This window comes from Pygocentrus nattereri, chromosome 30, assembly GCF_015220715.1.
Source record: "Pygocentrus nattereri isolate fPygNat1 chromosome 30, fPygNat1.pri, whole genome shotgun sequence".
NCBI classification, from domain to species: Eukaryota; Metazoa; Chordata; class Actinopteri; order Characiformes; family Serrasalmidae; genus Pygocentrus; species Pygocentrus nattereri.
Window position 1 is genome coordinate 7573501 of NC_051240.1, and position 27419 is coordinate 7600919.

The following is a 27419-nucleotide window of genomic DNA, read 5'->3' on the forward strand; positions in this document are numbered from 1 at the left end:
AGAGAAACTGTGGAAGAATATCAGACATTTAAGTGTGGCTTAAAAGCTAAGCGGCTAGCAGCACTGGCTAACCATGCTAACTCTTTAATGTTTTCTTAGAGGTTTGGTCTCTAACACACAAATACCTGCTGTTTCTGTCTCGTGGACTCTTTTAAGGCATTTTCAGTGGGATTTGAATGCTTTAATCAAGCCAAAATGTTAACATTAAGGTGTTTTGGCAGGGTCAGTTCTGAGGCATTTAAAAGTGTGGTAGCTCGGGTTTGCATGTGTGCTAGTTGAGTACGTTTGTGAGCCTTTAAGTTCTTCACATTTAGCTCCTAATTGCATTTGTAAGGTTTTAATTTCATTCTGTTCTGCTTATTCAGCTCCTGGACCGCTTTACCGTTGCTCACACGTTTTGTGTGTTTGGAGCTTTAGCATTTTATTTTAGGTCAAAAGGATCCAAAAAGAGAAGAATACAGACCATCAGACTTCAGTCCCTGTGCCGATAGATGCTGAAGTTCCACTGCAGTTAGTTCCTCAGTCCTGATGAAGTGTTTTGGTAGATACTTTTACATGATTCTGACCCATAATGACTGACATTGCAACAAAAAAAAAGTAGTAGCTGCTTTGCATGAATTCACTTGGTTCAAATGTGTACATCATTTCCACATGAAGGAAACACTATTTTGTCTTTCATTTTACTTACTTTTGGCAAAGTCTTGAAGTAATATGTTTTATTCACATATCAAATAAACACCTCACTTTTCTCAGTGTCCAAGTCTACACTATTCTTGATGTGTGATAAAAGGGAGGGAGAGAAAATAAAGAGAAGAGGTCAGTGTCCTGTACTTTACTTTAAAGAAGCGTCTCCCTCCGTGGCTGAACTCAGCTGGCAGATTTGGAAATAATGAAGGAGAATTAAAAGAGGGATAAAAGTGGCGGAGGAGATTATCCGTAGGCTGAGAGACAGAGGCGAGATCAAACAGCAAACTAAGAGAAAGGTTATTCCACACGCAGACGCACAAACTTTGCAGTGAAAGTCCAATTACACACAAGCCGGGAAAAAAACATACAGTACGGTCACGGCACATGAAAACGTGCCGTTTCTGATGGGACTTAAATCAGACAATCAGTTAAGGTCGTAGAAATGTGTGCAATGGAAACCATTAGAAGTATAACTTAGACAGTCTGAACAATTATTGTCGTTTTGCTATGTGGTTGAAGTAAATAATTGCATATTGATTTTCATTTACATTGAATTTACATTCTGTGTCAGTGGGTTTGAGTTTTGTTTCAAAAAGGGGCTCAGGAGGGGTACAACTGTCTAAGCCAGGGGTCAGCAACATGTGGCTCTATTACTGCCCTGTCAAGGCTCCACTGCAGATTTCGAGTTTTAGGTAAACATAAAATAATCCTACTTTGCAATAAAATAAAGATTCAATTCTAAAACAGTTTTGACAAGAAATGGCCTTAAATGCTGGAGTGAATGTAACCTATATCTGCTAATTTACCCTGAAGGTTGGCATGCAGACTGCTGGTCTCATTGCAACATAGCAATGCAGACAATCTTGCCTAGCTAGTAGCTAATAAAAAGGCAAAGAGAAAGATTTAAGACAAACATCAAAAATTTGGAGATGATTGGGCTTATTTGCATTTTTAATCACTCCTCAGAAAGGTCAACTTTTCTTGTTCCACCTTAAATGTTACAAAGTTACATTGTTATTCCACCCATTAAAGATGGAACAAGAAAATTCTAACAAGAAGCTGGCGACTTCAGCCTCTTAAAAAGTCAAACATTGAGAGACGTTTTACAAGAAACTACTTTTGACAAAAAGTTTCCTGCCAGAGATGTGAGAAAAGTGGCTATAGCTGAGCTAAAGCTTAAAGCAGAGCAAAGTAAGGGTGGATTGATTTTTGTTGAAAGGACAAAATAGCTCTTCTTAAGATTTGGGTTGCGAACCCTGGCCTATGCATTGGCCCTTTCATTGGGAACTTGTTCAATCAGTGATGCCACAGCCATCTCTAATCAGGACCCCAAAAGTGCATATTTGTCCTTTCTCTCTCTCTCTGGGTGACAAGAGTGGTCACCTCTCTCTCTTCCATCACTCAACATGATGGGGAGACACTGTGTGATAACAGCAGACCTAGCTAATGGAAGGGAACTGGACTGACTAAATCAGGATGAGAAACCAGACGCCTCAAGACTTTATTGCCTCTGAAAGCTTCCTCACAGAAAACTGATATTTAAAGAATTTTATTAAAAACTTTTGAGATTAGATGTATTTTTTAGCATACATCCACAGTGGAGTGTGTTGTAAAGCAAAAATATTCCACAAAGAATTTGTTTTCTCCTAAATTATCATCAACATGACATAAAAACTCAGAAGACACATGTAGGTTCACTGGTGGTTTTGGATAGTGAATAAAATGGCTATATTTCTGTTGTATACATCATTACTCCTGGTTCCCATCAGCACCACTTAAATCAAACCACTCTGACTGACGTTAGCCACTGAATGATGCAGACATGTCAGGGATGCATATTTTAATGCATTGTCTTTTTTACCTAAAACTATTTTTAAGCCATTCACAGATTAAAAACTACATGCAGGGTCATCAAACCACTCTGGACAGATTTTTTTTTCAAACTATCTGCAATATCACAATATAAGAAATGAAAGAAGGCCACAAGATGTTTCATTTGAAAAATATAAAACTTTAATAATAAAGGCTACATCTTTTAATAATTACAATAATTATAGATCAAAGTAAAATCTTTAACTGAAAACTCTTTGTATAACGTATAATTTACAGATTTGATAAAATAAAACAAAGTAAATAAAGTACAACAAAACAAACCAAAAAAGTAAATGACATTTATTAAAAGCTTAAAAAGTGTTTTTTTTCTTCTTAATTTTAAACATAAAGCCCTTCAGAAAACCGAGGGAATATTACACCCTGAAACAGGGTAGCACATGGTATGGTCCATGTAGGCACAGGTGCTGCACTGGTATCAAACAAACTTTAGTGCTCCCCCCTACAGTTCATAATGGATTATTCCAACATATAGGCCTAGAAGAAGATCATCTTTGAGTTACGCGTTGTGCTAGATGATATGAAGCTATGAAGTGTGGATGGTCGCAGTTATTGGACATGGATAAATATAATATGTTGTTGTTAATAGAAAGCACTTTTGTTCTGGAACTGTTTAAAAACCCTTTAGTGTTAGATGCTAAAGCTCATAGTTCTGATCTCTTAGGCTCTATTCACTGGTGGGGTAAACATACGTCCTGAGTTGTCTGATCATGTGGAGTTCAGGTGTGAGTCCACTGTGTCGCACTACGATCCAATCACTCTGCTTTGGACGTGGACATCGACGCATTTGACCAAATAACATTTGTAGTGTGAACGCTTAAGCATCCCAATGTGTCCCTGACAGCAACAAAGGACCGTCCAGTCAATATGAGACATGCAGAAATCCCCGTCTTACTGATCAGATCAGGTATGAACAAGTACTTATGCTGCATTTATATTACAGTGAAGCAAATCCTTTCTAATGGCACCTGTTCGCTGCTTTGGGGGAGGTTTGTAAAATGCAAGCATGTTTAGCTGCTCAGAGTAGAAGTCTATGCAGAGTTGTATGCACATATGACCTGCAGGTGGTTTAAAACAATATTGTTTTAAAAAATGACCTTCACATTTCAAGCTGAATGCTCTAAGCTGTACACTGGGCCTCATTTACCAACCGGTTTTAAGAAGAAATTTCTTCTTAAAATCAACTTTTCACCAGTTTTAGATTCTGATATTCACCAGTGTTTTCGATTCTGATATATACCAATGTTTTAGATTCTGATATTCACCAATGTGTTCTTCTTTGGGATTTGTTCTTAGGTATCTACACACACTCAACAATTCTGTGGTTTAAGAACACATCACAAATCTGATGTAGACATTTCAAGAATGAATTTAACTCATTGGAGGGCCCCAGTTCTTAGACCACTGCAATTATTTCTTGCAATCTTCTCAACACCATAGGCATGACACATGACAAAATGCCCTGCCTTTCAGCAACCTAATTGGCTGAGGTTGGACAAATCTTATTTGCATAAAGGTGTGAAATTCTTAACTTTTTTGCCGCTCTGTCACTCCCACAGCGCTGTTGGATCCTGATTCTACAGAAATCAATGGGAGGCAAAATGAAAACGATTTGCTCCACTGTAATGTAAATGCAGCTTTAGTATGTGGGCTCATCTTTGTGTTGGTGCAATGTCTGGTCAACAAACAAAGGCACAACATCAAACAAGTGGACCTTTCTGTAAATCTATTCTTAGCAAACTACCTAGAACGTCCTTTCAATGGGAACTAACATGAGGACCCATCTTAGAAAAATGTTCTAAAAATGTTAAATAGTAGTTACCGCACAGTGAGCTTTCGTCGACATTACTGCAGCAGAACATTCTAGGAATTCTATTTGAGTTTCTAGGAACTCGCTGATGGGTCTAGAGAGGAGTACATGGATGTTGCATTGGTGATAATAAAAGGGACGGAACCAACATTTTGAAGCAGCGTGTCCGTTCTGTGGACATGTGGGATGGGAAAGTTGGGATAGTACAGTTTCAATAAATACTTAATAATAGAAAGAAAATCTTTATCTTTAAAAGAATACATGTATATATACATATAGGCCTGTATGTATATACACATGTATAGACATTTCAACATTGACTGAAGTTCAATAGGTAAAGCAGATGGTGGCGTAGTCAGTCCACTGCAGCGTAGTGAAGTCATCTGCATCTTCCTCAGAGGATGTATTTCTGAGCAACTGCTCAAAACTACATTACCCAGAAGGCTGTGTTTCTCAGGTTTCTAAGGCTGATTGGTTAAAAAAGGTCTTCCGCTCTTTCTTCATTGGTTGCGTAGTGTTCCTTCAATAGCTTCATCACAACCTGGGCAGTCTTTCGCAAATATATTAACTCTAGGTAGCTTAAAAAATACAAGGACAGGGATCTCTAAGGGTGGTCCAGCCTCATTTTGGAGGGTTTGGGGGGTGGCAAGGTGTGGCAAATGGAAGTCTATAAGTTATCCTGTTGGTTGGTTAGCTGGCTGTGAATGGATGCCTAGTTGTATCCTCAGTCCATTCGTTCCACTTTGCCCAAAATCTTGCCCTCGTACATGGGCAGCACCGTCCCATCCTCCCAGATTTCCTCAAACACGGCGCCACACTCAAACTCATCGCTGGCCTTCTTAAAGTAGTACCTGCAACACAGAGGAAAAAGAACCCTCATTAAAACACACACAGTTCAACAACAATGGTCTTTTGACAATGTTTACAGTCCTTCAGATATATTAGGACTGCATGTTAAAAAAATACTTGGTGATAATACCGGTTAAAATATATATGTTAAAAAGGAACAATCCGTGTGACACTTTAAGACTAGCCTGCATTTATTTGGATCCAAGCAAATGTATTTGAATGTTAGAGCCCTCCAATATTAACATCAGTATTACATTACTATTGCAATAAACACTGACAAACGATGTATCACACAGCCTTTAGACACTCCCTGCAAATGATGATTCAACAATGCCCCACTGAACAACCGAGTGCACATTATTGCTAACAACAGCTGAGGTTTCTAAAACTGCAGGGCAAAAAAGGAGCAAAGACATTTCAACAAGCTCACATGCTACTAACTACAAGTATCCATCATTTATTTAATTTAATTTATTCATTTTCAGGGGACATTTCTGAGCAAAAAATAAAAAAATAGAGTTTTGTAAAACAAATATTCACAAATAAGATACAAAATCCAACTTCAAGCCCCACTTTTGCTTCATATGCCACCATCTGCTAAGACTGAACTTTGGAGGTGTGGAAAAATATCACTGCAGATTTCTTTGAAAAACTGAAAGGAAGATTCCTAAAAAGAATAGAAGCTGTAATAAAAATAAGACTTTGTGTTATGTTTAGTTGTTAAGGCTTAAATTCTTTATTAAATATATGTTTTATATTTTTAATGCTGAAACAAGAATAAGTTAAATAAAAAAATAATGTCACATGTTTGGAGATGAACACATTGATGAATGTACAGCTTTTCTCAAGTTATTACTGACAAACGTAAGAAATGAATGTGGCCAAAGAATGAGAACAGTTCTGTTTGGCAGCAAATGATACGGCCAGCAGCTCTGGTCTTTTGACAGTAAACCCAGGAAGCTTCTCCCTGATCTCATGGGTGTTCAACAGGTCGGGGGTCACATGCCCCCTCCCACCCCCTGGACAGACAGCAGTGAAGGTTGAGTTGGGGCTTTTTTCTCAGTTGAGCTCTTAATGATCTGAGGGCTCTTTAAAAGGCGCAGGGATCAGCGGGGAAGATTTAATGATTGGCTTTGTAATGGAAAAATGCTCACTTGCCCCATGTGTGTGGGGCGGCTTTGGAATTCCACAGCCTGCTCGAGTTTATGGGTGAAGGCTGAGTAACTCACACAAACAACGTATGTGTAAAACAGTTTTCCCCCCTTTTAATTTGTCTCACTCAGCCTGATGCAGTCATGCTTAGGTGACTGCATCAGGCTGGTTAGGTGTGTGAGAGAGCCTATAGTCTCACACACACACATGTACGCAGTCCATTGTGTATTTCACCGGGCCGGAAGACTCTAAGTAGTTTCGAGAGCAAGATAAATTAAAGCATAAGCTACCGCAGGTCCTGAATGGTGCCAAATATAACTTAAAGCTTGTGTAACCTTGGCACAGATAAGCATGTTCCTCAGAGCCTTTTACCAAATTCTTCTTCTGACTTAGGCAACGTTTTTCATCCCCTTACAGATCAAAGGTAAAACACCAGCAGAGGAAAGAGGATCGGAGAGAGAAAGAATAAGAGCTGGAAAATTTATTCAGAAAGAAAGGAAGAGAAAGAGAGCAATGGAGAAGAGAAAGCTAAAAAGGCACAGAGCAGGAAGAATGAGAGGGAAAGAAAACGGAGAAGAAAAGAGGGTGAAAGAAAATAATAAGAAGAAATACACAAAGAAAGACAGACAAAGAGATAGAAAGAAAGAAAGAAAGAAAGAAAGAAAGAAAGAAAGAAAGAAAGAAAGAAAGAAAGGGAGAAAAGAGAAATCTAGAAAGGGACAGTAAGAGAACAAGTGGTGCTCAGAATTAAAGAGAGCACACAGAAAAAGAAAGAAAGAAAGAGAAGAAGATAGACGGAGAAAACTACAAATGAAGCTAAAGTGAGAACAAGAGGGTAACAGAGGAAAAGAAAAGTAAAGAGGACTAAGAGAAATAAATAAATGAAGAAAGAAAGAAAGAAATCTATATAAAGATAGGAACAAGTGGTGTTCAGAGAAAGAGAACAGAGAAGGATAGAGAGTGAAAGAAAAAGAGGAAGGAAAAGAAAGAAAGAAACAAAGAAAGAAAAAGAAAGAAAGAGAAAGAAAGAATAATGGATGTTTTTAGAGGGATAGTGAGAACAAGAAGTATGGAGAGAGAAACAGAGAGTAAGAGAACAACAAAAAGAGTGAGAGAGAAAATAAGGGGAGGGCAGAAAGAGAGCGGAAGGAAGGAGGGAAGAGTGAAAAAATTGTAGAGGAAGAAGAGATATGGAGAGAGAGAATAGGGATAGAGTGAGAGAGATTAAGAGGAGGATACAGAGAGTGAGAGACCCAGAGACAGGAATAGAGAGAGATCTGTACAGAGCTGAGTGGGAGAGAAGTGCGTTTAATGTGGCAGCGTTTAGCTCGTCATCACATCTGGTATCAATACTGTCTGGCCGGCTGGTTCTGTACAGTTCTTTGTTGAAAGGTTGCCATGTTGGGATTAACACACACATTTAGAGCTTCAGAATACATTCAATGTCAATGTAAACGCATCTGCCCTGTGACGGACCAGGAAAAAGACCCAAGTCGTTTACTGACGTAGATCTCTCAGACACTACTGCCAGGCAAAATGGGCAGATATATGTAAATGAGTTGTTTTTTGTGATGTCACAAAAACAATACGTTCAAAACGATGAACTGGCTACTATATATGGCCGGTGGACTGGGGTGTTTAATTCATTTGGTTTTCCATGATACAGGCCCTTTAAAGGAAAGCATTTCAGCTGCTGTCTAGACGTCCTAAGCTGCCGTTTGAGATCCTCCTGTTTCGAGGCCGAGTTCAAAAGGGGCCCCGTAAATGTTCCAAATTTCTCATGCTGAAGATGCGCGCCTGTGGAAGGTTAGCGAAGGGGGCAGAAGGTGCCCTTGATGCAGCTGATGTAATCCTGGGAGGAATCTGAGAGGCTGTCAAACACAGCAGCTCACTGGGCAGAAAATAATAGAGCTCGGGCTTCAAAGCCTTGCTTATTAAGAATGCCTTAGCATGGGAATCAGTGACCAAACACAATCCGTCCCCCTTCCTTTGACCATGGTGAGCTTACCCTGTGCTCCTGCTGTTAGGGGCCTTTCCCTTTTTATATCTATAATGCACACTAGGGGTTTAAACATGTCTCATTCCATAGTGACACACGGATCTGAAGGTTCAACTTGCACTGATTTCAGACGGTTAAAAGTAATTATAATACAGAAAATCTATTTTTATTATGCACAATTATGTATCTGCTCATTTACTGATCAAAATAAAATGTTCAGGCTTTTCTCAAACTTTGTACATAGTTTTTATTGTCTCTGTTCAACTACCGAGACTACTGTGCACCAAAAAAGCATATAGTGAGAATCATAATCAATCATAATCACCACCACCACGTTAAAGACCCTGTTTCTGAAACATGAGTACTATGGATTACCTGTAGTTGCCTTTCTTTCGGAGCTGCTCTTTAAAATGACCGAGTGTGAGACTGTGGGTCTTCATGAGCCTGCGGTAAGGAATCTCCTCTCCACAGAAGAAATAGGTGACCACCAGCTCCGAGCCAGAGGGGGAGCTGGAGTGAACAGCACTGGGTCTCCGCTGTTCCTTCCACCTGTGGAGGAAAGATACAGTGTTGAGTCGCCGAGTTGTAAACAGACCAGTCATCAGATGCAAACAAAAGAAAGAACAAGGCATTAACACTTACAACAAACAACAAAAGCTCTAACTTCTGACCTCACACCTTTAGTGGGTGGCAGGGAATAATATTTGTTTATTTGAGCTTGAGGTGTGTTTTTTGAGCAGAGCTATGTATCTAAGAAGATGGCTAATCTGTCAGTTTTTGTCCCATTTTGCTTTCTACTTTAATGGCAATTAAACTGTTAATCACAATTATTTCTAGGGCAATTAACTGTCAGCTAAAACGTAATGACTCTGACAGGCTTAGTTGGAAATATGGCTGCATGATATGAATAAAAACTAGTACTGTGATTAAACTGCTTCATATTGCAAGTGTAATACACTTTGCAGTATAATCAAAACACACTGGACAATAAAATAATGCAGGCCAATGTATAACATGGAAATTGGTGAAGATGCTCAGAGTACATGGTAAAAACAACTGTATATTACAGAATTCTGTGACATCATCAGTATTGCTGTTGATGAATACTGTGAAGTGCTGGTCCAGAAGTAAAAAACTGTAAGTTAATTACTACATTTTGCTATTGGGCCCAGCAATATTCATCCGAAGTAATCACTATACTGTGATATCCAAAATACCCCAATTTCAGGACAATCTGTAATGAACTGAGAGCTGTGAAGGTGCTATGACATTCAACACATTCACCCAGTTGTGCATTTTTCACTACTTTAAATCCAAGCAGAATTCTGCACTAGCCGAACTGGTTTTCTTTAACCTACGAAAGCACATCCTTGATGAGTGAAGCAAAGACAATCGAGGCTGAGAAGTGTGGAACGTGTGATTAGCTTTCATGTGAAGGCGGTGCAGGGCTGTTGTGCTGAGTGAGATGGCTCTGGCAGCGCTGCCCACGTTTGATGGATGATGGGGCTTTGTGTCAATGACTGGTCTTTGCACAAATCATCAGACCACTCGCTAAGAGACCCCAACAGGCTTTTGATTCGGCCTTTCTCCACCCACCCTCCACCTCCCTCCCCATCCACGCCATGGTCCAGCTCAACCTGTGCACAGTGGTGCATTGGCAGGCTCGGCGAGGCCGGACTGGACCAACATGTGTCACGGGGGTGGCCAAAGGGCAAGCCCACCCCAATAGAGCCATGAAGCTTTTCATTCACTTCCAGGTCTTTGTTAGCACGGCTTCAGATGGCGATGCTTCGCCCTGAGACAGCTGGCCGGCTAAAGGTCAGCCAATTAAAGCTCAGAAGAGCCTGCGAATGTGTTTGTGTGTCAGGTGGCTGTGGCCAAACATCAAACGGAGCCGCAGAACACTGAGATGAGTGGCAAAAATATTGCAGGGCTTGTTAAAACTAGGAGGCCAGTTTTATTGTCTGCAACTTAAATCGTGGGGCTCCTTTGTGTAGGGAGGACACAGCCTGTTTAAAGCAAGACACTACAGGTGAATAGGGTAATTTTTTAGAATGATAGACATCACGATGAATCAGAATGAATCAACTTTGCCAGCTAATTATTGATATTCTTATAGGTAATTTTGTGTTGGAAGTTTTGCAAAATATTACGTTTAGATGTGCAAAGGAGACAATATCTATTTAAACATGTTTATTTTATTGTAAAGGCATAACAAGATTGAATTGTTGTATTGTTTAATGTAGGAAGCACTGAACTGCTATTATTAAATGTATTTCAAGTAATTTTGTGGTACAAAATCTAGCATTACGATATTAAGAAATCCTTCTGCTATAACCTTCAGAACAGGGTTAAAAATGAGCAGGTACAATTTAAAGGATGCATGTGTTCCAGAAGCTGAGATTTTTGTTTCTGATTGTACAGAAAAGCTGATTTTGTGAATAAAAATTGAAATACACCATTTGTGTGAGCGGTGTTGTTTGTATGCAGTAAATATACATATTTGGATATTCTAGTCAGATTCTAGAGGAAATAAGCTTCTCAGTGATATACGCTTGTGCCAACTGTGGACAGAGCCAAGCCTTAAAACTGTCAATTTTTTGGAAAATAGAGTTAGACGTGAGTAGATATGAATTGAGTCAACATGAACACATTTCTATTCAATTTTGACATTTTTATAATTGAAGTTTAAAAGAAGATGATTGCCTTAAATAAAGGTTAGAACTGGAATGAAGTAAATACGTACTCATCCATCTGCAGGGCAGGGCTGATGAGAGCGGAGCTGTTGGGAAAAAGAGACGGATGCACTCTTTCTCTCTGCAGGCTGGATGCTGAGTGCCTGCGGGTTGAAGAGATAGAGTTATGTGTTAGAAGAAGAGATGGAGCTGACAGATTCCAAATAATCGTGAAACAAACTGCGATGGAGACTTCTAGGCAGGACTTTTCCTTTGACATTTTTGAGTAGCATAAGAATATAGTTCAGTTACACTTCAAATGGAATGTCATAACACTGTGAAGTGTTCTTGGGCCATATTCTTGTCAAACAATGTCAGTGCTATGAAAAGACCTAAGAACACTTCACAAGTAGGGAACTGATGTATATGTCAGGATTTGCAGAACACATTGTGTGACAAATGTATTTGCAACAGTCGGATTCAGTAGTATTCAGTGCTGGTCCTGCGCATTTGAGTGTTTTTCCTGAAATGGCCACTGATTAGCTGATTAGGTGTGCAAGAACAGAGAAAACAACTAAGGTTCCCCCAGTGACTCTAAAGTAATACAATGTAAATACATTAAGCTGGGCTGACAGTACGTTTATGCATGGCCATGTGTGACACCTGTACCTTTGTTTAGCAGGTTTGGAGGCTTCTTCCAATCTTCGGCAGGCTTCTTCAAGTTGGGTCAGAGTGTTCGGTGGGGGCAGAGGAGGCATAGTAGGGTCCTGGACGAAAGGGTGCCCGGGATGGTGCCCCCGGACGTGAGCATTTACTCCTCCACCGCCCCATAAGGGTGTTTTTGAGGATGAGTCTGTGGGGTGGGTCTTCTTCAGGCCTTGGGAACTGTGGAGAAAGGTTAAATATATTACATGTGATCTTCTGAACAGCTGACTTGTATTTTACAGCTAACAGTGTCTATCATGAGTTTCTGATGCATTACTAAATAGTCTTAACACGTTATCATTCGAAAAGTGGTCCAAAATTACTTGTTATATTATATGAACATGCATTGAGATCCAAGAACTGTAAAGTTCCCATTTTGAAGATACAAAGTTTGGCTATGACAACGACGACAGCCTGTAGCATATTTCAATGATTTGAACTAATTTTTATTTTCAAAACTGGCCATATCATGTGTACATGTATCAATGTGTACAGACCCCTAAATGGTCCAAAAAACCGGTCAATTCTAAATAACCCAGTTCATCACTTTAAAGCAGCAGTGTGCTCATGTGACTCACCTGTGTGGTTTGTGCCTATTCTGCCTCTCGCTCTCCAGGATCCACTGCCACACGTTCTGTGACCTGTCTGTACCATCTAAGGGCAGCTGAGGGGAGCTGCTTCCCTCTCCACTGGACTGGCACACGCTCATCCCATCACTGGCTTTACTGGGACGCTTTGACAACATGCTGGTTTTCCTAAAAAAGAACAAGAGCAACCAGAAACAGTGATTATGGAACAATCTTCACTGCATTTACATGCATTTGAGAGCAAAGCATCACTAATTTCTGAACATTTAGAACTCAATGCCCAACTGACATAGGAGAAAACAGCATAATTATATTCTTAAAAATGTTCCTTAAAACTGAAAATCATTGTAACTGAGGAACATGTGAAAATGATGTGTTATCAGTCAAGATAACATTATAAAGGTGTAAATGTCTGTCCTCACAATGACTTGTTTTGATTCTCATTCAATTCAGATCATGTAATCTTAAATTTCAGCATCATTCGATTCAGTCCGATTTAGTTAGTTCAATTCTGAATTATTTAAAAAATACAAATAATCAATATACAAACATGACTGAAAGTATAAATGTAACTATAGTAGAATGACTTTTTTTTAGGATTTTCACATTTGAAAATGTATTTTGGCCTATGTTATAATTCAGGATGCAAGAAATTTCATATGTCGTGGCATCTGTGATTGTGGTAACCGAAACCCACCCTGCTGTGAGCTCTGCTGGACTGTGGCATCGCTGGAAGGAGTAATCTGACCCTGCTGAGCCCAAACATTGAGCCACTCGATGTGCTGCCTCTGCCTCAATCTGCTCCTTGCTTTTGGGTGGAGCTCCGTGGTGGTGGTGGATGTAGTGGTGGTGGATGTGCTTGGCGGAGGGTCGCGGGCCTGCTGGAGGCATCTTGCCTGGGATAGAGTAGGGTCCAGTGGATAAGGAGCTGGAGCCAGAGCCCTGGTGATGGTGCTGGTGGTGATGGTGGTGGTCTGGGGAGCGTGAGCGAGGAGAATAGATGGGGACGCCAGGGGACTGACAGCCGGGGGTCTTTAGGACCCTGGAGAGATGCTCATCCAGGATGGCTTGAGGGTCTTCCTCACAGAAACCGGACGGAAGGAGGCTGAGGGAGGGAGGAGGCTGCTGGGGGCCTGCTAACTCACTTTCATCTCGCTCTTCTTCCTATGGAGCATACATCATACGTCAGGACTTAGGTTAAGCAAACTCCAGCAATTGGGATGAATGTCATGTTATTTTATATGAATTATTTCTCAGTACTGAAGTTGAGAAGTAGAAATTGTGTGAAAATGCAGAGGCTAAAGTTTAAATCCATGCCACATTTGAGTTTGTGAGTAAACGAGATACCAATTTGCTATGATTTGACTTTGTTGAAATGCCATCATGTCTTTTTTTGTGGAAAAAAAAACATCCTTTACACGACTGCTGTGTTTTTTTTTGTCATAATTTGACATCAAAACTAGTGGAAACAGTCAGACTTGAAGTTAATGCAGAATGTAGATGAAATGTACATGTACTTCATTATGTAACCAGTAATAAAAAGTAAGTAATTATGTAATTGCATATAAAAATACATCAAAAATGATAATAGTAACTTTTAAGTGCCCCTGACATTATGCGCTTGAGATTTCTAATTTTAAGGCATAAGAATTTCCAAACTGAGGCCAGTTCTAGTACTCCACACTTCGATCCATCGGCTTCTTAATGAGCACTTAATGATCAGTAATTTCAGACAACATTGCTGTCTGTCTAAGTACATCATGCACACTTCTAGTAGTGTTACACAGTTCAAGGGTCACAGGTCACATGACTCAAGGGGCTGAGAGGGTGAGGCCTGGGCACTTAGCAGAAGAGCTGCCCTCAGGTCCTCCATCAAAAGAGGCTTTTCAGCCTTTGATTACTGGACTAAGCATGATGAGGTGTGGATATGAGCTGTGCATGGACACTACCAGGCACTGATATAAGTTTCTAGCAAACAGACAGTTGCTTAATAACCTTATAATAACATTTAATAGTGCTGCATAACATGGACAAAACATCTTATTGCTTTGATATTGCTACAAGTTGTGATATACCTTGCAATACATTAAAAATATAATAGTGAATCTGTGATGTGACATGGCTGAATGCTGCCCTGCCCAGTCAAAATGATTTAAGTTATTTCAATGTTACTGTGTTGGTTTTGCTGTGTTAATGGGATAATCTAAGTCATCTTGGGTGTACAGACCTAAAATAACATAAAGAGAAATATAGAGACAGTGATTTACATTTACAGCATTTATTACAGAGCGACTTAGAAGAAGTTCTTTGTCTATCTATCTATTGCTAGTTACCAATAGGTTAGAGAGAAAGCTAGTCCTGAGCTCAGATACTGCTAAGAAACAAAGTCACTGTTGCTACCCAGAGAAAAAGTAACAGAGTTATATGAAACAGTGATATGAAAATGTTTCTATCCCTCACCTCCTGTATCTGCTGCAGTCTCTCTTCCAGACAGCTGAGTGTGTCCTGTTCGCGCTTCAGCTTCTCGAGCCGGACAATCAGCTCCGCAGCAAACGCAGACGGCTCTACTGGAGCCATCTCTCGTGGCAACCGGTGTGTTCTCTGTGGGCCATAAACACAGGAGAGAGTGAGTTAGAGTGGAAGAGGGAGGTGTAGCTGGTTGTAGTCGATTGCGGTAATCAAAGATCAGAAGATTGCTGAAGCATTTCATAATTGGCTAATAGACTAAAGCTCTACTGGAGCTGGATTAGTTTTATCTAGGGAGGTTCTGTAATTTAAGTGATTAGCGACAGGGTGATTTTAATCCAGTACGGATCCATAATGTGCGTAGTTTTTACAGTCTGACAGTGATAACTGTGAAGTGATTTTAATCCAGTATGAATCTGCAGTGTGTTTAGTTTTACAGTCTGGCTGTAATAATTATGTTATTTTAATCCAGTATGAATCTACAATATGTATAATTCATACCATTTGACACTAATAACTGATTATATATAAATCACTGAATAAGTGATTTTAATCCAGTATGAATCTGCAGTGGGTGTAGTCTTTAGACTCTTGACAGTAATAATTATGAGGTGATTTTATCCAGTATGAATCTAAACTGTGTGGAGTGAATGGTTTTCACGTAACACTAATGGAATAACAAAAGCTACCTAAACCTGCTAATTCTGCCATGTTGTCATTGTTATTGAGCGAGCCCTGAGGTCTGACGCTGGCATAAACATTTGGCCTATGGGCTTTCAATCCAGGCTATCCAAGGAAATTCTGGGAAATTACACAGATGCTTTATCCCAAACCAATCAATCAAATCCTAACAAATTACATTACACAAACTCCTCAGGTACTAATTCAGCTCCAACTCTTTTTACATCAAGTGTGCTAAACTGTGTGGCTTTCCAGGAATAGAGACGTAGACCAACAGGGTACAGAGTAAACTGATATACAGCACATACGTCTGTACATTTCTTAGTGCTTCCATCTAGAACCTAAGCTCTTACACTGACCCTGAATCCTCGAATACCCTTCATCTCTCTCCTCTCCTCTTCCTCCTTTAATGCCAACTGCCAACAGTACCGCCAGCCTTGGGCAAAAGCTGGACCGGCACACACTCACACACACACACACACACACACACACACACACACACACACACACACACACACACACACACACCACCCAAGCCATCAGCGTGGAGGCTCTGAAGTCAGCCAGCTTCAAAGAACCCTTGTCAAACATCAAACACATGCAAGGAGTGGGGGCAAGGGAGGGGGGACAGGCTTTTAAATCTCAGAATAAAAGCCAGATAGACAGAAAAAAAGGAGCAGGGGGACAAAATTAAAAGAAGAGGAGAAAAAAAGGAGGAAGAGGATGGAGGGAGATATGGAGGGACGGAGAGTGGAGCCGAGGACCACTGAGATCAGAGAGAGGAGCGGTAATCTGTTTCCTCGCTGTGTATAAAACACCTCAGTACAGTACAGTTGTCCCAGAATCCTGACGCTGTTTCCTGTTTTTTGCTTTACTACTTTTACCTTTTTTGTGTGGTTCCTTTTCTTTGTGGCAAAGACAAACGGAAGAGAAGGAAGGATGAACGAGCATAAAACACCTCAGTACAGTACAGTTGTCCCAGAATCCTTTGTAAACACTGAGACATTTTTAAACTGTTTTCCTGTTTTTTTCCTGTCGTTTTTTTCATTTCTTTGATTTATTCTTTCTTAATACTTTCCATTTATTGCAAGGATAAACAGATGACACAGTGTTCTTTGCAAACTTTACTTTTTTTTATACTTTTGTGTCTGTGAGGTTCTTCTACCTCGTCGCGAGGATGAATGGATGAAATGGAGAAGAAAGTGAAAAGGAGAGAAAAAGAAGCTTCCGACAAGAGCCTGTGCCGGCTGCATGGGGCCCCTGCTGCCTGGGGCCCGGTGCATCATGGGAGAAAAGCCTAAAATCAGGAGGGGGAGATTAAAAAAAAAGAAAGAGAGGAAGAAGGAGGAGGAAAAAAAACACATCCACACAAAAAAGTGACTTTGCCTGTTTTTTGCCACTGCAACCTTCGACCTCACCAAACACTGCAAAAACTCATGAGCTGCAGCTTCAAAAAAATAAAAGCCCTCCTCCTTCTACCAAACGCACTCCCATAGCCCGCTGAGCCGAACACCATGGGGAGATCAGAGAGAGAGAGAGAGGGGGGACGGGGGAGGGGCAGAAGGGGGGGGGGGGGGTTTACTGTGACAAAAACACGCAGAGAGAGAAGAGGGAGGGGGTTTCTCGGCTGGAGGTTGTCACCAAAGAAGCCACACACAAGCTGCCTGCATTCAGCTTGTGATCAAAGGCCAGTCGACGGGGGGAGTTAGCCGGCTGATTCGCCGAGCATCAGCTACCGCTCTCGCTTCCAGATCCTGACCACTTGACCTCTGGAACATCACCGGCCCCCACTGCATCATACCTTTGAGACTAGCCTAGAACAGTGGTGCCCAATCTGATCTACTCTTACACATAAGGGTTCCTAAATGGTTCTTGGCTTGGGGGAAAGCCTTTCAACTGGGATGGAACCATTTAATTGTGTAGAAGTTCACATAGTCTTTAAAGAACCATCCATCTGGTTCTTCTCTGGTATAATTTCAAAGAACCCTTTTTACCATCTTTAGTAGTTCCAGCACTAAACTCTGAGGGCCGGTAGATTTTGGCACCTCTGATCTGGATCTACAACTAGAGTCCGATCTGGGCTTAGAATCCAGAATGAGAACTGAAGTTGGGTTCTAGGATTAGAACTGGAGTCATGTTCTAGGATCAGAACTGGAGTCAGATTCTAGAATCTGAATGGATTTAGTTACTACAATAGAACTGCATTTAGGGGCTAGAATCAGAACTTGAGTCAAGATCTAGAATCAGAACTGGAGTCAGGTTCCTGAATCAGAGCCAGATTCTAGAATCTGAATTAAGGAAATGGGCTTCGATTCTACAATAGAACTGGATTTAGAGGGTAGAATCAGAACTGGGGTCAGGTTCTACAATCAGAACTGGGAGTCAGGTTCCAGTTGCAGAATCAAAGTCAGATTCTAGAATCTGAATCAGAGAAATTAATCTAGATTCTACAATAAAGCTGAATTTAGAGGCTACAATCAGAACTGGAATTAGATTCCAGAATCAGAACTGTAGACTAATTCTAGAATCTAACTGAGGCTCTAGAATTAGAACTAATCAGAATGAAACATCATCGTCACTCAAGAGCAGGGGTGCAAAAGCATCGGTATATTTATGTCCTCACAACTATAGAGATACTTGAGGCGGGGGGGGGGGGGGGGGGGGGGCGTGTTGAAAGAGTGGAGAAAAAAATTCATATGCTAATACTGTCTTTCATTTATAGTCTTTTATATGAAAATGAGGGAAGCGGAAGAATATAATATTCTGTCAAAACATGAGCTAGGAAAAATAAAACACCATTGCCACATGGGGAGAAGGACCCAGCTGGCAGTGGGAGCCATTGATCTGGGAGTATGGTGGGAGAAGTGGAGGATGTAGGGGGAAAATAGGGACGAGTCTTACGGGAAAGTGGGGGAGCGAAACTTGTCCGTTGATCTTGACGCTCCGGTGCATCTCCCGCTGTAGCTGCTTCTTCGTGCCCAGCTTGTATGGAGGAATCCCATCTCTGTCGGAAAACAAAAGTATGCTTTAAAAGACCGGACCATGGACATCCATAATAATATAAAAAACTCTTCAACTTCAGACTAAACAGAGCATCGAGTTTCGTTCTCCTAAGAGAACAAAAGGAGGGCTGGTTTGGCTTGGAAACGCTTTGCTGACCTATTATCTTTTATTATTCAAAAACATTTCTGAGAGAGGAAACTTGCTTTGATGGGCACATACCACGACCTTCTCCCCTGATGAAGAACTTCAGTACCTCTTCCATCAACACTGCCGCTACCACCACCACCAACCACTAACCCCCAGCCATTTCAGTTTCTACAACATTAAGGACATTAGCAACACAACACACCTCAGATGGGCCTAATGACCTCTGATGGGCCCCTGGGGGCCACCGTTTACTGCCTGAAGTGTCGAAAGTGACATCACCATCAGCTCTCTCCCATGCTGAGGGCTTCAGAGGAATCAAAGGCTGGAGCAATCCACCAACACCACACGGAACAAACACCAAGACCGCGGGCTTCACTTTCTAATAGCTAATCCTGAAATCACGCTGTTGAATGTGAAGTGGCTTAAAGGCACTAATTTTTCAGAATTTCTGTATAATTAAATGGTTAAAATGCAAACAAAGCCATTTGGAGTAGTCTCATGTGAAATGCTCTGTTCTAGAAACTTACAGATTTTTTACAGGGTATTTTTTTCTTTGTAGACCCCTGGTTCCTATCATCACCACTGTGAATCAAACCACTCTGAAAGACTCACATTTCAACCACTTACTTACATAAAAATGCAGATAAATCTTCTTATGAATAAATCTCCTTTAATGATGAGATTGTTTTGGAGTAGAGAATGTAGGCAGTGAATGTACGTTATTGATGGTTTAATGTTTAAGTTATTGTCTTTTATTACAAACTTGGTTTGTTGACAGTCATTTTTAAGCAGTTTAGGACAACTTTTAGCCAGCACTAATATGATAAGAACAGTGCACTAACCGCAGGCTGTTCACATTCAGGCTGGAGCGCAAACCTCAAATTTCCCCCTTTTATGATTAAACACACTAAACGACACATTTCTGTCACGTAGCTTTGTCTTGTCCAGACTCGTTTCCATCAGCCCAGAATTGCTGTTTCAGTCAGACGCTATTTACATCTAAACTCCGAAGAGTGAAGAGTCTGACCTATTCCATACTCACTCACTCTCTCTCACTCACTCTCTCTCTCTCTCTCTCTCTCTCTCTCTCTCTCTCTCTCTCTCTCTCCCCTCTTTGAAATCTCACACTCATGCGCATATGCGCTCCCTGCCATCTTCATTTGGCAACAGCCTCTCGCGGCTCCTCAGATCTCACTAACATCAAAAGGTTGGTTTGTAAGATAAGGTAATGTTTGAAGTTGGCACTGCTGCATTCCCCAGAGTCCAAGTAAATCCATAAATAAGATATAAGCAAAAAAAAGAAAGAAAGGGGGTGTGATCAGTCCCCCCTCCCCAAACCCTTCCTTTTTTTCCTTTATCTGGAACCGAGATTCAAATGTGTGCTGCGTCTTTTAAGCATCGTAAAAATCCTACTGTCCTCTCAATGGGACAGGAGCAAGAGTGATTTCATTCGGCAGGAGGAGAAAGGACCAAAAGAGATTATTAGAGTCCAGCCATCTGTGGGCAAGCCTAGCAGGAGCCTTTTTTCAATACAAGTTTATCACAGAGATTCAGTTACTTGCATAAAAATGAGACTTTGTGATTTAACTCATCTGTAAAGTAACCAAAAAAAAAAGAAGCAGGAAAATAGTGGTAATCTTCTAAAAGCAAAACCATGCAGGGTGTTTACTTACGCCAACATACAGCTTAGGTTGTGATGTATTTTAATACTAGAGATAAAGTATTGTGGGCCAAGCAGCGAAGCGTGCACTGTGTTACATTGTCCTCAAGCAATTCAGCGGTAAAGCACATTAATCAGCCATGTGACAGCTCCTTTGGTCAATACTGGTTGCTACGTTAACCAAAAACCCTGAGTCATGGACTTTTTATTAACATTTATTAAAGTAGAAGCTCCACAAAAAATGCTAATCAGACTGTTTACAATGAATAAAAGCTAGTGGGGCTGAGTTATGATGTGCAAATGAGGTCATGCTACCTGGGCACCAGCTGTTTTCCTTCAGTGTTAGCCACATTAGCATGTCTGCATGAAGGTCATGGAGCAGTTCAGATCAAAATCAAACTACTCCATTACAGTAAAACAACGAGGGCAGGCTAGTGGGAGTCAATGTGCAAATCATGCTGGTCACCAGCTTGGCTAGCCACATTAGCATGTCTGCGTGAAGAAATGATGCTTCTTTAATGTGGCAGTTTGATCGAAATCAGCCCCTTGTTTTAAAGCAAAAGCATGAATGAAGGCTAGAGGGGGCCGGAGATGCTGCGCAAATGAGGTCACGTTACCTGGCCACCCTCAGTTTTCATTCACAGTTAGCCACATTAGCATATCTGGGTGAAGAACGCCTCCTTTAATGGAGCGGCGGTCTGATCGAAATCAAATTTCTCACGCTAACGTGGCTAATGATGGGCGAGGGCCGAGTAGCCCCCCTAATTAGCATTATGCAAATGACATCATGCTAATTAGCGGCTAGTGGCTTTCAGGGCCTACTAGCCGTGTTAGCTTTTTTGGAACTAGTTCTTGGAGTGAGAAGTGGACAGATTAGCGACGCAGATGCTTTGTTACTTTAGCAAAGTTTTGCATTTTTTGGTTTTTAAAGAGAAAACAACCGGGGTTTTGAGACGCTCGTTCTCTTCTGTGTATGCCCCCCCACCACCACCACCCCCACCCCAAATGATTCAGTTGTGCAACTAATTTTCAAAGCAGTCAGACTCCCTCTTGCCCCCCTTCTCCGAAGCTCTGTGAGCGGAACAATGGGCCAAGAGCGCCATTCAGCTAAGCCTTTCATCCTCCACACATTTTATTCCTCACTCCCTTCTCTGTGGCTCCCTGCTACCACGCAAGGCTCCTTTGAAAAACAGAGGGGGGGCGGGATGAGGCGGGGGGAGAGGGGGTGTTGGAGGGTTCATGATGAGGGAGTGTGATGCTAATCCTAGTATTGGAAACCCCAGGTGAGCTGTCCATGAGTCCAGGAATGAGAAACGCTCGTCTAACACCACCCCCCCCACTACCCACCTCACCCCCCGCCTGTTTCTCCAAACTAAACGCGCTCTGACACTTGATCTCATCACGCTAGGGCTGCTGGGAAGAAACCGCGGCAACGCCGAGCGGGTAAGCCCCGCTTTCATGCGATGCCAAACCCATCCACCACACCACCCCCCAACAAAAAACTCTCACTGAGATAGACTTAAGACCAAACAGCTAATTTTGCGGTGCAGATTTGTGAAGAGGAAACAGTGAGATAATGATGAGAAAAACAGACAAACACTCAAAAATAGGCTGCTGGGATGGGAACAGAAAAGAAACCTAATGAATTTGTACGAATGCTGCTTAAGAGTTCTTACAAAGTTTGGGGAAGAAACAAAAAAAATCATCCTAAACACTGTTACATGCTGCAACTGGCTAATTTGCTAATGCTAAGCTAGTGCTCTGCCCGTCCAAAGCCAGTCTATTATAGATGAGTGATAATATCAGAATATCGCTATCGGCAGACAGTTGCTCACAATCATATCGTTTCGACTTGAACGATATTTGAGGATGTATTTATTGTAAAGCAGAAAAGTAGAACATTAACGTGACCCTGGGTCACTGCGCTTCAATAGAATCAGAATAGAATTTACAACCATTTGTCACTGCATTTAACCCATCCGTGCAGTGAAACACCCACATACATGCACACTAGTGAACACACACACTAGGGGGCAGTGAGCACACTTGCCCGGAGCAGTGGGCAGCCCTATCCACGGCACCCGGGGAGCAATTGGGGGTTAGGCGCCTTGCTCAAGTGCACTTCAGTCACAGACTGTCAGCCGAGGGGATTGAACTGTCAATCTTCCGGTCACAGGGCTGGTTCCCTAACCTCCGGCCCACGACTGCCCCTTCAGTAGCTGCATTTTAGTCATTTTACTGCATTTTTAACACTACACAAATTCTGTAATGCTAATGCAGAAGCTAATCCCACTTTCTTCACCACTCAACTGAAGATCAACACCAGGACTCTCACCACGTCCAACAATGAGAGATGGTCCTATGAACAACTATCCTTACTGCTCTATCAATCCCTGCTTACCAGCATCTTAATAACAGACATCTGGGACGGTTTTCCTCCAACAGCGTTAATGTTAGCCCTAATAAAATATACAAATGATAAAAAACATTCAGGCCACTTACACGCTGCTGTCCGTCATGGACATGGAGTCATCCGTGGTGGCATCGCTGGACACCTCACTGTCGTTAGTGCTGCTGGCTGGCGCAAATACATGACCCGAGTTCACAAAGTATGGGCTGGCCGGGTCACCCCGTCTCTGAGCCCTGAGAACACAACAGCAGAATGTCATGTTATTAATGTCTACATTTCCATTTCCCTGCACCTTTGACTTAACAACAACAATAACTTTGCATTGTTTTCCATGTAGTTACTGAAAAATAAGCCTGGGCCTGTGGACATTGATGTTTGAGCTGTTTAATATTAGAAACTGGACATGTTGATTATACATTATATGAAATACATCAGTTACACCGTTACATATATGTTGAATTGATTAACTCATTAAACTGTAGGCTTTATTATTGAGTTATTACTATTGAGACTTACTATTCAGTCACTATTATGAGACTAGTAGGCAAGTTATATAGTGTGAGTGAGGAACTGAAATGTGGGCCTGCAGCTTTCGAGGTTCATGATTTGTATGTAGCATGTGTTGACAAACGTTTTAACCCTTTGGTGCACTTTTAAATGAGCATCAGAAAGGGCTGGGCAGCATGATGATATTTCATTTTTATTGCGATAAATTATGTCATATTATGCTTGTTGGACTATATTACAGAGTATTGTCAGTACTTAAAACACTGACCGCAAGTGTTCTTACAAAGAAAGCATTCTGTGTCCTGTTTATGTGGATTTAGTCCAATACGTCAAATGTAAATTACAATATTTGTAGCTGACATTATTTATTAAGATGTGGCACTTTTTTGTCTGTTTTGAAGCTCTACAATAAAATATCAAGATGGATATTGTGTATCGTGAAAATGTATCATGATATATTTTTGCTTTATCTACCATTTTTTACCCTAAGTTTACATGTTTAATGATTGTTTATTTTGAATTTAACCCTCTTAAACCCTTATATGTGGGTCCTCACTCTTATAACTACAGATAGATTATATATTTATATAATAAGTCCATATATAAGATGTCTTAAATTGGCCTAAAATCGTCTCTTTATCCTTTCAAATTAGACAGGCTGTTTTTTTTGTTACTGTGCCTTTAAGGATTATGTATGCAAATGAGCTCTGTTCTAACTGGCTGTCCTGTATTATGCTTCATATATAAAGCAGTCAAGGGTGAAACACTTTGTAACTTCAGCATGAATGGGTGGGGCTAAACTGCTGTGAGTTGAATAAGTGGGTAAATATATGTGTGTAAATGTGATGGTTTTTGTGACATCACAAAAACTAAACTGAAAACAGGCTGCTTAGTTCCATAACTGAACTGTATGAACAGTTTGGAACTTTAATATTGTTTACATACTACAACAAAAAAAAAAGAAAACTTTGGTTTTTCATGTTTGGGTCCCTTTAAGACAAAAACCGGAATAATAAGCCCAGGATTTATGGAATCACAACTAACTTTTTAACTCTCTAACTGAACTGTTGATGGGTTGGAGCTGACATGTTCTTTGCGACACCTCTTCCTTCACCGTGACCTTTCCCATCATTGTTCAGCGTTACGGAGCTGCTCTGAGCCCTCATGGCGGCTGGCTATCGGAGTCTTTATCGGCCGTGTTTATAAGCTTTCTGTCAGTGTCCACCCCCGCCGAGAAGAAAGGAGGAGGAAAAGTTAGGGCAGCTTCGGTGTGTCAACAACCAACAAGCACTTCCACTTCACCCTTCTTCTGCTGTCTACAGACCCCCACCTCTCTTATTTGGTTTGGGTGAAGCTTCCCGCACTTTTCTCTTCTCTAAAGCCTTGCTTTCTTCCTCCCCTCTTTCCAGTCCTCTATCCCCCTCCTTTATTCTCTCTCTCTCTCTCTCTCCCTTTTTTTTCTCTTTCTCCTCTCTCCTGCTGTGCTGCATTCCTGGCAAAAAGAGAGCAAGAGAGAGAGAGGGGGACCGAGAGAGAGAGGGGAGGGGAGAGAAAAGAGAGTTGAACTTTATGAGACATGCCTACTACGCAGAGCCATGAGTGAAAAGAGTGAGACAGAGAGAGAAAAAGAGGCTCTGCTGTAGTAGGGGCAGAGAGAGAGAGACAGAGACAGAGAGACAGACAGACAGAGAAGAGGAATGAAAGCATGAGGGAAGAGGAAAGGAAAAGAGTGTGAGAAAAAAGAGAAGAAAAAGAGTGAACAGAGGATAGGAAAGAAATAGAAAAAGAAACAAAGACAGAGAGAAAGAAGAGAAGAAAGAGATGAGCAAGAAAGGCAGAGCAAGGGAGAGAGAGAGAAAAGAAACTGAAAACAGATGGAAGCAAAGAAACAGAGAAAGAAGTAGAAGAGAGAAACAGAAAGAAGTAGAAGAGAGAAACAGAGAAAGAAGTAGAAGAGAGAAACAGAGAAAGAAAGAAAGAAAGAAAAGAGAAGGCCACAGAAAGTGAGAAGGAGAAAGAAAGAACAAGGGAAAGAAAAGAAACAGAGAAAACAAGATAGGAAGGGAAGGAGAGAAAGAAGAAAAACAGAAAAGACGAGAGAAAGCGAAAGAGAAAGACGGAGGAAAAAAGGGAAAGAAGTGAGGAATGGAGAGAGAAAGAGGGAGTGAAGAAAAGAAAGAAAGGGACTGAGGGGAAAAAGAGGGACACAGCATGACTAAAGCCTTAGGCCTTGACCTCCTACTCTACTCTCTCTCTCCCTTCTTTCATCATCTCCTCCCCCTTTCCTGTCCCCTCTCTCTCTTTTTCTCTCTCGCTCTCTCTCAACCTGGCTTAGTCTCTGTCAGAGGGATTTTTCAGACAGAGGAGATAAAAGGCAGCAGAAGCAGAAACAGCCAAAAAAGCAGCAGATACAGTCCTGTAGGAAAAAAGCAGTTCTGCCAGGCCGCTTTAGAGAGCCCTGCTCTGAGTTAGTTTGGGGGGGGGGTCTGAGAGGGGGCTGGAAATTAGTTCCACATGTGTCAGATAAAAACTCCGTCACAGACACAGAGCTGGCTCAAACCGTGGGGAAAGGGGAGGCACCCCCCCCTCTCTTTCGCTCCTCTTGTTATCAATCTTTTTCTCTTACCTCAGTGCCTCTCTTTCCCTTCTTCCTCTCTTTATTACTCTTCTTTCTCTCTCTCTCCTCTGTCTCTGTCCCTTTTTCCCCTTTTCATCTTTCTCTCTCCATTTAGTCTCCCTCTCTCTCTCATTCCCCTTTCTCCCTCTCCTTAGTCTCTCTTTCCTCCTTCAGTCTCTCCTTATTACCCTTCACTCTTCCTCTCCCCTTTCCTCTCCTCTCAGTCATTCTCTCTTTTCCTTTTATCATTCTCTCTCCATAGTCTCCTCTCCCCTCTTTCCCATTCCCTTCTCTTTCTCCTCAGTCTCTCTTTTCCTTCTTGCTCTTTATTACTCTTTTCTCTTTCCCATCTTTCTTTTTCTTTCTCTCTTCTCTCAGTCTCTCTCCCTTTTTCCTCTTTTCCTTGCTCCCTCCTCAGTTTCTCTACCTCCCCCTCTCTTTCTATCTCAGTTTAGTCTCTCTATTTTTCCCCATTTCCTTCTTATTCTCTCACTCTTCTTTTTCTTTTATTAGTCATTCTCTCTCTCTCCCTCTCCTTTGTCCTTTTATCTTTCTCCAGTCTTTCTCTCCCTCTCTTTTCTAATCCCTTGTCTCTCTCTTTCCCTTCTTTCCTCTTCCCTCACTTTTACTTGACTTCTCTTTCTTTCACTGGCTTCCCTCTCTCCCTCTCTCTCCCACTAACTCTCTGAGAGAAAACACCAGGAGATGCCCTCATGTCAGCTAAACCCCCATCGTCTTCATAACAGCAGCAGCAGGACACTTTGTCTCCACGGAGACGCGCGCGCACACGGTCTGAAACCGTTTGGTCATGGTTCTTGCTTAAGCTTTGGAGCAGTATTCATCTGCCCACTTTTAAAATCCTCCCCCCACCGAAAAAAGAGCCGCGGCGCTGCTGGAGCGGAGAGCGGAGAGGACGCGTTCTGTTTACTCCCTCTGATTTGTCTTAAGACACAACAAAAGAAACTGGGCTGGGGGGTGGGGGTGGTGGGGGGAAACTTCAAGTGCATTGCACTGTAATTGTTTCCAGATGTCCGCTGCTTTATTGTGTGGATGTACCAAGACCAGTTCGGTCAGTCCTATTAAAACCAGCCTTTGATTGAAAATCACGCAGAAAAACCCCAAACTTTTTTTTTTCTCCCTTTACACAACCCTCAGTGTCAGGCTGGTGCAGCTGCGAGACAGCGCTGTGGAAAGTTTGTCTGTACGACGGAACACAAAGGCTTCCTTCAAACGGCTTATCTTTCATCTTGGACCAAAAACTAAAATATCTCCCTTCTGCAGTTCAAGTGCGAGAGAATGCGTTTGTGCGTGCGCGAGCGAGAGCGAGAGGGAGGGTGATATGGAGCGTCTCTCACAGATTCTCTTATTGTGTCTCTGCTTTGCTATGTTTAATTCTAAAGTGTTCTGTTTATGGAGTTTCAAAAGCGATTTTGTGTTTGAGAAGCCACTATATAAACAAAACGTGACGTTTAAATGGTGCATGCTATGCGTTCCAAGCTTTCTGTGGGGTCTGCATTTGCTTCTGTATGATTTTGTGCACATGCCGCTGCGCTTATGCGGAGCCTGCTACGTCA

The 27419-nt window shown here is 41.6% G+C and overlaps 1 protein-coding gene across 8 annotated transcripts in view; it reads right to left on the bottom strand.

Moving 5' to 3' along the window:
* Positions 1-2718: 2718 nt before the first annotated feature.
* Positions 2719-27419, bottom strand: part of LOC108424773 (axin-2) — a 99538-nt gene continuing 74837 nt past the window's right edge. For all 8 annotated transcript variants that reach the window (XM_037536512.1, XM_037536514.1, XM_017692994.2 and 5 more), the window contains 9 exons: positions 22814-22954; positions 18403-18505; positions 14815-14955; positions 13052-13518; positions 12346-12522; positions 11732-11947; positions 11134-11226; positions 8763-8936; positions 2719-5238 (listed from right to left, as the gene is read on the bottom strand). In XM_037536512.1, coding sequence (XP_037392409.1) covers positions 5112-5238; positions 8763-8936; positions 11134-11226; positions 11732-11947; positions 12346-12522; positions 13052-13518; positions 14815-14955; positions 18403-18505; positions 22814-22954 — 1639 coding nt within the window. In that variant the 3' untranslated portion in view covers positions 2719-5111. The remainder of the gene's footprint in view (positions 5239-8762; positions 8937-11133; positions 11227-11731; positions 11948-12345; positions 12523-13051; positions 13519-14814; positions 14956-18402; positions 18506-22813; positions 22955-27419) is intronic.